Genomic DNA, 12763 nt, shown 5'->3' with positions numbered 1-12763 from the left:
GTGCTTCTTTCCCAAAGCGTCCTGTCTTCATCACCCTTGATTTTCATCATTCCCGTGAATGAAACCAGGCTCAGTTCTGTCTCCAGAAGTCACTCTGAAACCGGTGGAGACAGATCATAGCGCTGCTTATTTCCTTCACTTATTAAAAAAAAATTTTTTTTTAATTATTGTTAAATATGCATAAAACTTGAGCCAGACAGTTTTTCAAATACCGGTCCTCTGTTATGTGTCCTGGGACACTTTCCTGTTGCCTATTCCTCAGAGATGACCACTTTCAACTCTGAGCTGTTTCTTTTGATATTTACTTCCATGTCACTAAATAATATACTTTTATTGACATTTCTGGATTTATTTTTCAGTGTTGGGCACTGCCCATTGATTTCCTACTATGGAAAATTATAGTTTATATTTCTTCCACCATCCCCCTTCCCACTACACATGCATACTTCCTATCTCCCATTCTTCCTAAATATTAGGTAATAATTTTGTTTAGAACGTCATTCAGTGTTTGCATTATTATAATGGCGCAAGAACTGTACACTGCTGAGTCATTCAGTAGACTACAGTTATGTTTCTCTTTTTACGTATGTTCTGTTTTTCCTAAAGTTAGTAATTGCCTACATATGAAGAGCAGCAAATATATAAATAAAAAATTAAAATGCAGCTTTTAAATATTACAATAAAGATCTCTACATAATGCTGTGGGAACACAGATAAAGAAGTTACCTTCTTCTCTTTTTTTCTTGTTCCGTTCAGTTCAGTCGCTCAGTCATGTCCGACTCTGCGACACCATGGACTGCAGGATGCCAGGCTTCCCTGTCCATCACCAACCCCCGGAGCTTACTCAAACTCATGTCCATTGAGTTGGTGATGACATCCAACCATCTCATTCTCTGTCGTCCCCTTCTCCTCCCGCCTTCAATCTTCCACAGCATCAGGGTCTTTTCAAATGAGTCAGTTCTTCACATTAAGTGGCCAAAGTATTGGAGTTTTGGCTTCAGCATCAGTCCTTCCAATGAATATTCAGGACTGATTTCCTTTAGGATTGACTGGTTGGATCTCTTTTACCTCACAGAAACTTATTAGTGAAGGCGAGTTTCTTTAAAAAGTTGGCACATATAAGTTTATACTTTATTTGCACCAAAAAAATAAGTTTTCCAATTTGGCTTGACTTTTTATTTTTAAGACAACTAGTAAGTATCCAGTTATATACAAATATTTGTGTGTGTGTGTGTGTATTAATTGAAATATAGTTGATTTGTAATATTATTTTCAGGTTACAACATAGTGATTCAGTGTTTCTATAGATTATACAATGTATCTTTGTAGCTTACTTTATACATAGCAGTTTGTACATTTTCATCTTCTGTTTCTGTCTTGCTCCTCTCCACTTCTCTCACGGCTGGTAACTACTAGTTTGTTCCCTGTGTCTGTTGTATTCACTTGTTCTCTTGTTTTGTTTGTTTGTTTTAATTCCACAAGTGAAAACATACAGCATTTGTCTTTGTCTAACTTATTGCACCTAGCATAATATTCTCTAGATTCATTCACATTGCTGCAAATGACAGTATTTCATTCTTTTTACACAGAATAATATTCCAGTATATATGTGCCCCATCTTCTGTATCCATTCATCTGTTGATGAGCACTTGGGTTGTTTCCATATTGTGTCTACTGTAATTAATGTTGCTGTGAACATTGAGGTCCATGTATCTTTTCAAATCAGTGTTTTCATTTTCTTGGATTATACACTTAGGAGTAGAATTGCTGGATCATATGGTAGTTCCATTTTAGTTTGCTTTTTTTTTTTTTGAGGAGCCTCCATATGGTTTTCCATAGAGGCAACCCCAATTTACATTCCACCAACAGTGTGCTAGGGTTCCCTCTTCTCCGCATCCTCACCAACATTTGTTGTTTGTGCTCTTTTTGGTGATAGGCAGTCAGACAGGTGTGAGAGGGTATGGCACTGTAGTTCTGATTTCCATTTCTCTAATGATTAGCCATGTTGAGCATTCTTTTCAGGTACCTTTTGGCCATCTGTAAAACTTGTTTAGAAAAATACTTATTCACAACTTCTGCCACTTTTCAGTCAGGTTGTTTGGTTTGGCTTGGTTTTGGTATTAAGCTGTATGAACTGTTTGTGTATTGTGGATATTAATCCCTAATCAGACATATCATTTGCAAATACCTTCTCCCATTCCATAGGTGGCCTTTTTGTTTTGTTAGTGTTTGCTCTGGGTTGTCATAAATGGCCTTTATTATGTTGAGATGTGTCTCCTCTATACCAATTTTGATGAGAGTTTTTTTTATCATACATGGATGTTGAATTTTGTCAAATGCTTTTTCTGCATCTATTAAGATGATCATGTGATTTCTAACCTTATTTTTCTTGATGTGATATATCACATTGATTGATTTGTGGATATTTAATCATCCTTGCATCCCTGAAATAAATCCTGCTTGATAATGGTATATAATCCTGTTTATATATTGTTGAATTTGGTTTGTTATTATTTTGTCAAAAAAATTTGCATCTATATTCACATTATTCTGTATTGAATTTGGTTTGTTATTATTTTGTCAATTTTTGCATTTATTTTAGCATCTAATATTCTTTTTTGTACTGTCTTAGTTTGGTTTTGGTATAAGGGTGATGATGGCCTTGTAGAACACATTTGAGTTCCCTTATCTTTAATTTTTTGGGGTAGTTAGAAAAGAATAGTTATTAGCCCTTCTTTATATGTTTGATAGAATTTCCCTGTGAAGCCATCCGATCCTATACTTGCTTGGGAGTGTTTTGAATACTAATTCAGTTTCACTACTGGTGATCAGTCTGTTCAGATTGTCTATTTCTTCCTGATTCAGTCTGGGAATTTATCCAGTTTATCCATTTATTCTCATTATCTAATCTGTTGGCATGTAACTGTTCATAGTACTCTCTTATGTTTTTTTAACCTCTGCGATATTGGTTGTAACTTCTCTTTCATTACTTATTTGGCTTATTCGGGTCCTCTTTTTTTTTCCCCTCAGATGAGTCTGACTAAAGGCTTATCCGTTTTGTTTATCATTAAGGGAACAAAAAGACCGCTCTCAGTTTCATTGATCTTTTCAATTAGTTTTTGGTGTCTACTTTTTCTGTCTCTGATTTTTTTTTCCTTTCCTTCTACTGACTTCAGGCTTTTGTTCTTTTTCTAATTCTGTTAGATGGTAACTTAGGTTTGAGAATTTTCCTGTTTATTGGGGTAGGTTTGTATTGCTATGAACTTCCCTCTTAGAACTGCTTTTGCTGCCTCATATAGATGTTGGAAAGCTGTTTTTATTATCAGTTTGTCTTGAGATATTGTCTGGTTTCGTCTTCCGTTTCTTCATTGATCCATGGGGTTTTTAGCAGCGTGTTGGTTAGTGTCCACGTGTTTGTGTTTTCCCATTTCTTTTTTCAGTTAGTTAGTTTATGGCTGCAGTGGGCCTTTGTCGCTGCGGGTGGACTTTCCCCAGTCGCAGTGAGCAGGGCCTGCCCTCTGGTTGGCAGTGCAGAGACTTCTCATTGAGGTAGCTTCTCTTGTGGAGTGCAGGCTTAGTCGCCCCGTGGCAGGTGCAGTCTTCCCAGCCCAGGGGTGGAACCCATGTCCCCTGCATTGGCAGGCAGATTCTTACCCACTCGCACTTCCCTGCGCCTCCAGGGAAGGCCCTGTTTCTCTTCATATAATTGATTCTAGTTTCATACTGTTGTGGTTGGAAAAAGCGCTTGATATAATGTCTATGCTCTTAGATTTGTAGAGGCACTTTGCCTGTTGTCTGTATCTCCTCTCAGCACATTCAGGCACATCAGGAACCCTGTCAGTTTCATCTTCTGTCCGTTTCCTCCTCCTCCCGTGGCGTGTTCTGACTAGCCCTGATTTGGACGTGTTGCTCTCCATACGCACAGCGTACACATCACCCCTCTCCACTCACGCTCCTGTTTCCGCTGGTGTCTCTTCTGTATATATCATCAGTTAGGTGTTGAGCCTCCTGGGCTGAACTTCTCTTTCTTTCTCTTACATTCTATCAATTTATCAGGACTTTATTAACTTTTCAGAGGCGAGTTGTCTCAAAATGAATTCTCCTCTCCATCCAAAGTATTTCTGCCAGCTGACAGCCTGGTTCCTTTCCTTTTCAGTGTTCCTCCTTTTTTTTAACCGGAGAAACACACTATTTTCTTAGAATAAATATGTTGTCCTTTAGGGTTATAGTAGATTAGATTCTTCCTTTCAGCCACTTGACTGTATCTGTCCAGGATGTTTTCATTTGGTTGAGTGTGGGCAGCTCCACCGAAAGGAAATAGCATAGCATGAAAAGTGGGAAATTTGTGTCCTGTGAAAAAATTAATTTGTTTCATGAGTGGTTCTTGTAAGTAATGTGACCCGTTGTCATGTTACTTGTATGTCGCTCTTGGCATTAGCATCTGAACTATAAATTAGAAACTCATGGCTCAAATCTTCTATTCTTTCATTCATACCTAAGCATGGAACTGAAGTGCAGCAAAGTGATTATTATTTCTCTTCATCTTTAAATAAACTCAGCTATTAATACTTTGTTTCCTTGTGGGGCATTTGAGATAGAGAAAATGATCAAAGGTAGAGTGAAAGGAAGTCAGATTTAGGCTACTTTGCTTCTAGACCCAGTTTGGTAAATTTAGATACATTTTGGCTTTCAGACAGGAACAATTTTCATATTTGTGTTCTGCAGGAATCCTTCAGTTACAAGTAACAGCAACAAAAGAACAACCTTAAATTGTCACAAAAAGGAGTTTGGTGTTCAAAGGAAAGGGAGAGGATGCACTTGGGTCTTAGGAAAAAACTGGAATCGAGGACTGTAATGTAGTCCGGACCCTCTAATGCCCTATACTTCATCCTTTGTTTCAAATGTCACAGTATCTGATACATAGTAGAACACTTGGTAAATGTTTTGGAATCACAAATAAATCTTAACCCAGAACAACTTCTAGAAAACTCAAGGTAAAGTGATTCTATTCATCCAGTTTTCGATGACTTTCTGAGCTAGCAATGTTTCCTTTTATGAACCTACTAATTAAGACTACTTTGCTCTTAATGACAAGTCTGATAACATAGAGCCTCATAATTATCAGCTACTAGCAGTGAGCTACCAAGCCTTTCAACTTCATCATATGAAACCCAGTTTCGGTACAATTATATTCGACTCCTCTGCTGACCTTCTTTGTGTTCTAATTTCACCATATACCTCAATCGTTTCTGTAGTGCTCTGCAGGTATTCTTTGCAGCTAATGACATAGCTAAAGTTCCTTTAGAAATAGCTAAATAAATGCTAGAGCCGTCCCTTCTAGTGCAGGACACCTGGAATCCTGTGGACATTGGGGTTAGAAATAACGTGATGGCCGTGCTCACCAGACACCATGCCAGCATTTCCTACAGGAAGTAAGGACCAAAATAGAACTATTTCCTTTGATGAGAAAAATTTCTTTGGGGAAAGGAGGAGTACAAATACTACAGGCTTCTAAATGTGTCCCTTCCTGCTGCTGGTCAGAGCCTAGATGAGGGTGGGTGAGAACCTCTGTGAATTACCAATAGTTTATTTTACCAAAAATAGGCTTCTGGTTATCCCAGGAAAGCAATAAAGATTAGAGGCCTAGTCTCAGTTGTAATTATACATGCTCTAATGTTTTTGTATTTTTATTGAATATTTTTTTATTGATTATGATTAAACATTGAAGAGAGTTGATAATCTTCCAGTTTCTATTAATTACTTATGGACTGTAAGTGGACATTGGGCACAATCCTCAATCTGTTAGATTTTACTCTTACTCACGTTTGAAGGTAGTTAGGATTGAGCATTCTCTCCCACTTCCCCTAGAAACCTCAGGATCTCTTTTCTGGAAAATTAGTCTGTGTACATTTTTAACAAAATTCAAGTTAGATCCAGGATTTTATGCCCAAGTCTCTGTGTTTGGTTCTCAAAACAAAGTGCCATAAGCAAATTCTGATTTTGAAAAATAATCCTAAACATTTTTATGGTCAAGTAAAAGTTCTAAACTCTGTGCTTATGAAGGGTCTGTGCAGTGGTGGTTTAGTCATGAAGTTGTGTCCAACTCTTTGCACCCCATGGACTGTAACCTGCCAGGCTTCTCTGTCCATGGGGTTTCCCAGGCAAGAATACTGTAGTGGGTTACCACTTCTTTCTCCAGGGGATCTTCCCGACCCAGGGATCCAATGCATTGCAGGCAGCCTCCTGCATTGCAGGTGAATTCTTTACCATTGAACCACCAGGGAAGCCATATTACTTATTATTGTATGTATTACTTTTGTCTTCTTATACACAAATGTATCACATATTTGATACAAGAATGCACCTTCTCTCAAAAACTCATTCAAGACCAGATTTAGACTAGCTGCTCTGCTCTTAATGAAAAACCATTATTCTTACTTATCACTTATCTTTGTTTTGTCCTTGCCAACAAAGGTCTTCAAAAAGTTTCTTGCAGTGGTGGTTATTAACAACAGCAATACATTTATCTATTTAACTATTTACTTATCTGTCACATTAGACATTGTGTGGGATAAAGATGAAGTAGGAATTTTCTTTGCTACATTGCAAAGCAGGAGAAATGTGGACTGTGTACAGACTTGCATAACCTCCAGGTTCTGAGTTGGAACATTAGTATTACAGTGTGAAAGGCCAGTTACAAAATCCTTTTTCAGTTCATGATTAATATCTTTATAAAAACCTTCTATGTTATTGTTTCAAGTTCTTTAACATACACATTTGACAGAAATGTAGCATATAATTTCTGTCAGAAGATAGAAACTTATTGAAGTTTTGGTTTTATTAATAGCTTTGTAATTCAAATATACAAATATATATTTACAGTGTACAGTTTGATAATTTTTTACATTTTATACACCTATGAAACTGTCACCACAATCACGATAGTAAATACCTCCATGATCTCCAAAGTGCTGTCTGACCCCTTTTTAATCCTTCTCACCACCCTCTCTCACCCCAGGAAACTGCTCTCTGTTAGTCTATATAACGTGCATTTTCTCAGTTCAGTTCAGTTGCTCCGTTGTGTCTGACTCTTTGTGACCCCATGGATGGCAGGCCTCCCTGTCCATCACCAACTCCTAGAGTTTACTCAGACTCATGTCCGTTGAGTTGGTGATGCCATCCAACCACCTCATCCTCTGTCGTCCCCTTCTCCTCCTGCCTTCAATCTTTCCCAGCATCAGGATCTTTTCCAGTGAGTCAGCTCTTTGCATCAGGTGGCCAAAGTATTGGAGTTTCAGCTTCAGTCTCAGTCCTTCCAATGAATATTCAGGACTGATTTCCTTTAGGATGGACTGGTTGGAGCTCCTTGCAGTCCAAGGGATTCTCAAGAGTCTTCTCCAACACCACAGTTGAAAAGCATCAATTCTTCGGCGCTCAGCTTTCTTTATAGAAAATTTTCTATATGCGTTTTTCTAGAGCTTTATATAAATGTATTTGCACAGTATGTGTTCTTTGGGTCTGGCCTCTCAGCATAATTATTTTGAGATATTCCCTGTTGTTGTATACCAATAATTAATTTCCTTTTTATTGTTGAGAAGCATTGGAAAGTATTTTACTTTCTAAAAACTTTTACTTATGCCCCCAAACAAACATTGGCCCCAATATTTTAAGCCTTTGTAAAAGATCTTTGTGCTTTAAAGTTTTTTAATCTTTATGAAATGATATCTATTTATCTGAAGTTAATCCATATCTTTAGTTTCAATTGTTATTTGTTGTTAAATTCTAGTAAAATTGAAGATAACCTTGATTTAAAATTTTCATAGTGCATGTTTCCTAATTCTCAATTATTTATTACTTCTTCAGCCTTTCTGTTACCCACCAGTATGTCAGATCACGGGGCTTCCCACGTAACACTAGCGGTAAAGAATCCACTCGCAATTCAGGAGACGTAAGAGATGTGGGTTTGATCCCTGGGTTTGAACATTCCCTATAGAAGGGCATGGAAATCCACTCCAGTCTTCTTGCCTGAGAATTCCATGGACAGAGGAGCCTGGTGGGCTACCGTCCACAGGATCGCACAGAGTTGGTCATGACTGAAGAGACTTAGCACACACGCATGCATGTCATATCACATCTGGAAGTACATGGCCCGTCCTCAGGCGTGCTCTGCTCTCTAACTTTCAGACTCAGAGAATGTAACATCATCAGAAAACAACTTTCCATATGACCTGTTTATATGTAAGGAAGCCTTTGTGGAGAACTTAACAAGCAAACAGGTCCTTCTCTTCCTGTTATTTAGCAGTTGGCTGTTTTTATAGTCAGCTTATATTAATACTTATTTTCCTGACACATCAGCTATCATCAGAAACTGCCCCCTTTAAGTTTGGCCCGCTCACTTGGGTACCCTGCTAGAGTGTGTGTGTGTGTGTGTGTGTGTGTGTGTGTGTGTACATATATGTATGTGTGCGCATGCTCAGCTGTGTCAGACTCTGTGACCCCATGGTCTGTAGCCCACCAGGCTTCTCTGTCCATGGAAGTTTCTCGGCAGGATTACTGGAGTGGGTTGTTGCTGTTTCCTCCTGCAGGGGATCTTCCCAACCCAGGGACAGAACCTGCGTTTGTTATGTCTCCTGTGTCAGCAGGCAGGTTGTTTACCACTAGCACCACCGGGGAAGCCAGTCTGCTGGAGTCCATACCAAAAAGCAAGCCACAGTGTACCTCATAAGCAGTGACCATCTTCATGTTTAAGTTAAAACCAGCCTGCTTGCTTTCATGTTAGTTGTACTCCTAGGCCTGAATCTACAGTGTACCTGGGGCACTTGCTTCTTTGCCTGTTGGTTTAAGGATGGCAATTGAAATTCCCCTTGCTTGTTGGATTTTGGTTTTGTTATTTCCCTACTTTAGTGTCCCTCACTAAAGTGAGTGGAAAACTACATCTGCAGCTTTAATTCTGAGCAAAGCACAAATAAGCAGGCTCTGTCTCTCCCACCTTCTTTTGTCCCAGCTAGGAGAGAAGAGGATCAAAGATGAATCTGACATCTGTTGCTGGGCCCTGAGGCAGACTTTCTGGATTATGGCAAACCACTTAACAGAAGTGGAAAATGGAATAATCTTCTCTTTTCAGATCATAGAATTTTCTCTGTCCAGGTTTTGTTGTGTGACTGTAGTTTCTAGCAATCCTGAGTGATCGTGCCATCCTTAGGACTCTCAAGTCATTATCTGTGTTGTTATCCTTTTCTCTTTCTAGTACAACTCCTTTGGACAGATCATCGCCATGCTATGCTTGAATATCTATAAATAAGTCTCTCCCCCTGACCCTACCTAGCGAAATGAAATGGTATTTAGTAGCTTTTATGAACTCACCCAGATGTTTCATATGACCATTCCTATAAACTGCTTTTCCCTGGCTTACAAATGATGCTGTGGCCCTCTAAAATTCTAAATCATACTGTCAGGGACTCAGTGAAGCTTCCTGTTGTATTGGGGGGACTTTTTCTGATATTTAATCTTCCGAGTATTTATCTGATTCTCTCTACACACTTCTTATCTCCTGATATTCTCGCTGCCCAACCACAGAACTCCTGAGTTCTATCATAATAGTTGGTGGCAATGAAGAAATGCCATTTAGGTCCCTTTATTTTTATTTTTCTGAAGATCTTGGCGGGTGTTTGAGTTTCATTTCTCCTTTCTCAGCAAGGATGATATAACCCGCAAAAGGTCTGTTTGCACTACAGTTTTGAGAATTGATAAGAACTGATATTACTCATGATTAGATCATGATAAAGGGTTTCTAGCTCCTTCTTCTAAAACTACTCAAGTTCATTTCATAAACCATGGGAAATCTTATCTTATATTTACATCTTCAGATTCCCTAACAGGGACTTATCAAAGAGATCACTGTAAAAATCACATTGTTTCCTATTAAATGACAAAAGAGTGAATTACATGGAAGTTCACTTTTCTCCACCTTTTAAAGACCTAAGTATTCTTATTGCCAATCCAAATTTAAATTTTAATCTGATCCCCTATGCTACTTAAATTTTCTGCATTGTAAAAAGTCTCTTCATCCTGAGTAGTGTTTCTTGGTCTTTCTATGACTGACATAGAAGTTCCTTGCAAGACAGGAGATTTTGAACAAAGACAGGGGACCTATGTAATGAATATGAACTGTTTGGGGTTATGTTTCAAGGGACTACTGGGCTTCCCTTGTGGTTCAGCTAGTAACGAATCTGCCTGCAATGCAGGAGACCTGGGTTCAATCCCTGGGTTGGGAAGATCCCCTGGAGAAGGGAAAGGCTACCCACTCCAGTATTCTGGTCTGGAGAATTTCATGGACTGTATCTTCCATGGGGTCATGAAGAGTCGAACACGACTGAGTGACTTTCACCTTCACTTTTTTCTTCAAGGGACTATGTAAATTTATTGTAGGTATAACAACATATCCAAAAACATGGATTCATGTTTTCCAAAACAGCGAATCATGCCAGTGATGGAGTTTCATCAGTTGACATGGTACATCACATATTAACCTTTGGTAATTCTTTTGTTTTAATCTTAGGTTTTTAGAATGTCCTGACCTTTGTTTTTCCAGAGCTTGTTCTTTGGGTAATAGCTTTATCTGTACCATAGTCTTATTATTGCCTAGGCTTTAGCTACTGTGACCTAATTTCTGACACAAAAGGTTATGCTTAAAAAGCTTTTTTTTCCCTTTTAGATCGATTTTTCCTGTTCACCCCTCCTTCAGAATCATCGCCTTGGCAGAACCTCCTGTTATTGGAAGCACGACACAGCAGTGGCTCGGGCCAGAATTCTTAACCATGTTCTTTTTCCATTACATGAAACCACTTGTCAAAAGTGAAGAAATCCAAGTGATTAAGGAAATGGTAAGAGTGAGGCCAGCACAAGCCTGTTGCCTTCAGTTACTCTCTTTTTAAGGCATTTTTGACACCTGCTTGAGCAGAGTTGGATATTTTTGGCTTTTTCTCACTGTTTATTTCCAAATTTCCTTATAAAATGGTTCTCAGATGTCAACACTTTTCAGGATCATCTGGAGGGCTTGTTAACTTACAGATTGCCGAGCCAGTGATTCTGGGATGGAAATTAGAATTTACATGTCTGAAGTACTCAGGTGATGCTGATGCTGTTGGTCTGGGACCACACCTTAAGAACCAGGCATTTGGGCTGTCTCTCCATTTTCCTCCTGTGGAGCCAGTTTGGGGATTCTTTTTCCTTTTAGATTCAGCCAAAGGTGACTATTTAAAGCCCCTACTAAAAGGGGTGGTGGTGGTGGTTTAGCCGCTAAGTCGTGTCCAACTTTCAATGAGCCTGTTGACTGAAGCCCACGAGGCTCCTCTGTCCGTGGGATTTCCCAGGCAGGAATATTAGAGTAGGTTGCCATTTCCTTCTCCAACTACAAGAGGAGGCCAAATATATTTTAGTTCCATAGGTTTTGTAGAGAATCCTAGGTATTTCTGGCCCCCTTGGGATTGTAATATAGCGTGTACTTAACTGGTTAGCTGTCTAGTGGCTTGTAGGGTTTGTAATCTCTTATTGTGGCATCTGCCTTAACCATGCAGTGTGTTTAGCACCTTTGGAATTCTGGGACTTCACTGCTCAGTGTAGTAGCACTAGCCACATTAAAGCAAATTTAAAAATTCAGTTTCTCAGTTTTATTTCAAATGGCCATGGCACGCCAATAGCATAAAGAATATTTCCATCATTGTAGAATGTTCTGCTAGACAGTACTATTCTAGATCACTAATAACTGCACTCATCCCCTTTGAAATATTAGAATGAATTATCTAATTTTAGGTTTTATGAGCATGGTTATGGATAAGGGTGTAGACTTTAAAGTCAAAAAACTTGCTTTTAAATGTCAGATCCACTACTTATTAGCTGCTGGATCTTGGGTAGATTACTCAACCATATTTTCTTCGTTTGATGATGGGGATGATACTACTTACTACATCACAGGGTTGATTTAAAGAATGATTGAGTACATATGGTATAGAGCTTTGAATTTTGAAAATTCCAATTACCTAAATGCCCAGAGAAACCATGAACATTTTGTTTCTGAAATTGTCATGTTATACCAATCATTGTTCTAACATCTCCTTCTACTCTTTTTAAGTTAAAATTTTAATTTTATTATTAAGTAAAATTTTCTTATTATCAATTCAAATACATAATAAACTCAGTGTACTTAAAAGCAGTCAATGTATGTTTCCAGGCAACTGTTCTTTACATTTCATTGATAAGTAGATCATGCCCCTCAGGTATGTGGGGATTTTTTTCGTATTTATTTTACTGAAATACAGTTGATTTACAATGTTGTGTTAGTTTCTGCTATACAGCAAAGTGATTCAGAAATGCATATGTGTGTGTATATGCATATATATATATGTATGTATACATTCTTTTTCATGTTCTTTTCCATTATGGTTTATTACAGGTTGTAAAGTCCTTGAAAAAATGGACAATTTGAGCATCTTCCCTTTATACAAGGATATATTAAGTCTCTTAGTAGACATAGGTGTAAGGTTGCTGCTAAATGAAGGAGTTTGGTTTCGTAAGAAAAATGCCTGAATTAGAGTTGAAGCTAACAGAGATGGATGTGATATATGAGAAGTTTCTTATGGGTGTACTATATGCCAGTTTTTAATTGGTTAGAGGTTCCTTTCAGTTTTATCATTGTGAAAGAATTGTAAATGAAGAATGGCCTGGTTTTACCTGATTCTTTTTTTTTTTTAAGTTGACGTATAGT

General features: G+C 38.3%; 1 protein-coding gene across 8 annotated transcripts in view; it reads left to right on the top strand.

The window, feature by feature from the left end:
* The window catches only part of VWA8 (von Willebrand factor A domain containing 8), a 401675-nt gene that overhangs the window by 107310 nt on the left and 281602 nt on the right, over window positions 1-12763 (top strand). For all 8 annotated transcript variants that reach the window (XR_009739842.1, XM_061434477.1, XM_061434479.1 and 5 more), the window contains exon 15: window positions 10715-10883. Coding sequence is in view for 7 of the 8 variants with exons in the window: in XM_061434477.1 (XP_061290461.1) it covers window positions 10715-10883 (169 nt within the window). In the remaining variant the exon portion in view is untranslated. The remainder of the gene's footprint in view (window positions 1-10714; window positions 10884-12763) is intronic.

Source organism: Bos javanicus, chromosome 12, assembly GCF_032452875.1.
Source record: "Bos javanicus breed banteng chromosome 12, ARS-OSU_banteng_1.0, whole genome shotgun sequence".
In the NCBI taxonomy this organism is placed as follows: Eukaryota; Metazoa; Chordata; class Mammalia; order Artiodactyla; family Bovidae; genus Bos; species Bos javanicus.
Note: the sequence above shows the minus strand (reverse complement) of the source record. Positions and strands in the feature narration are given on the sequence as shown.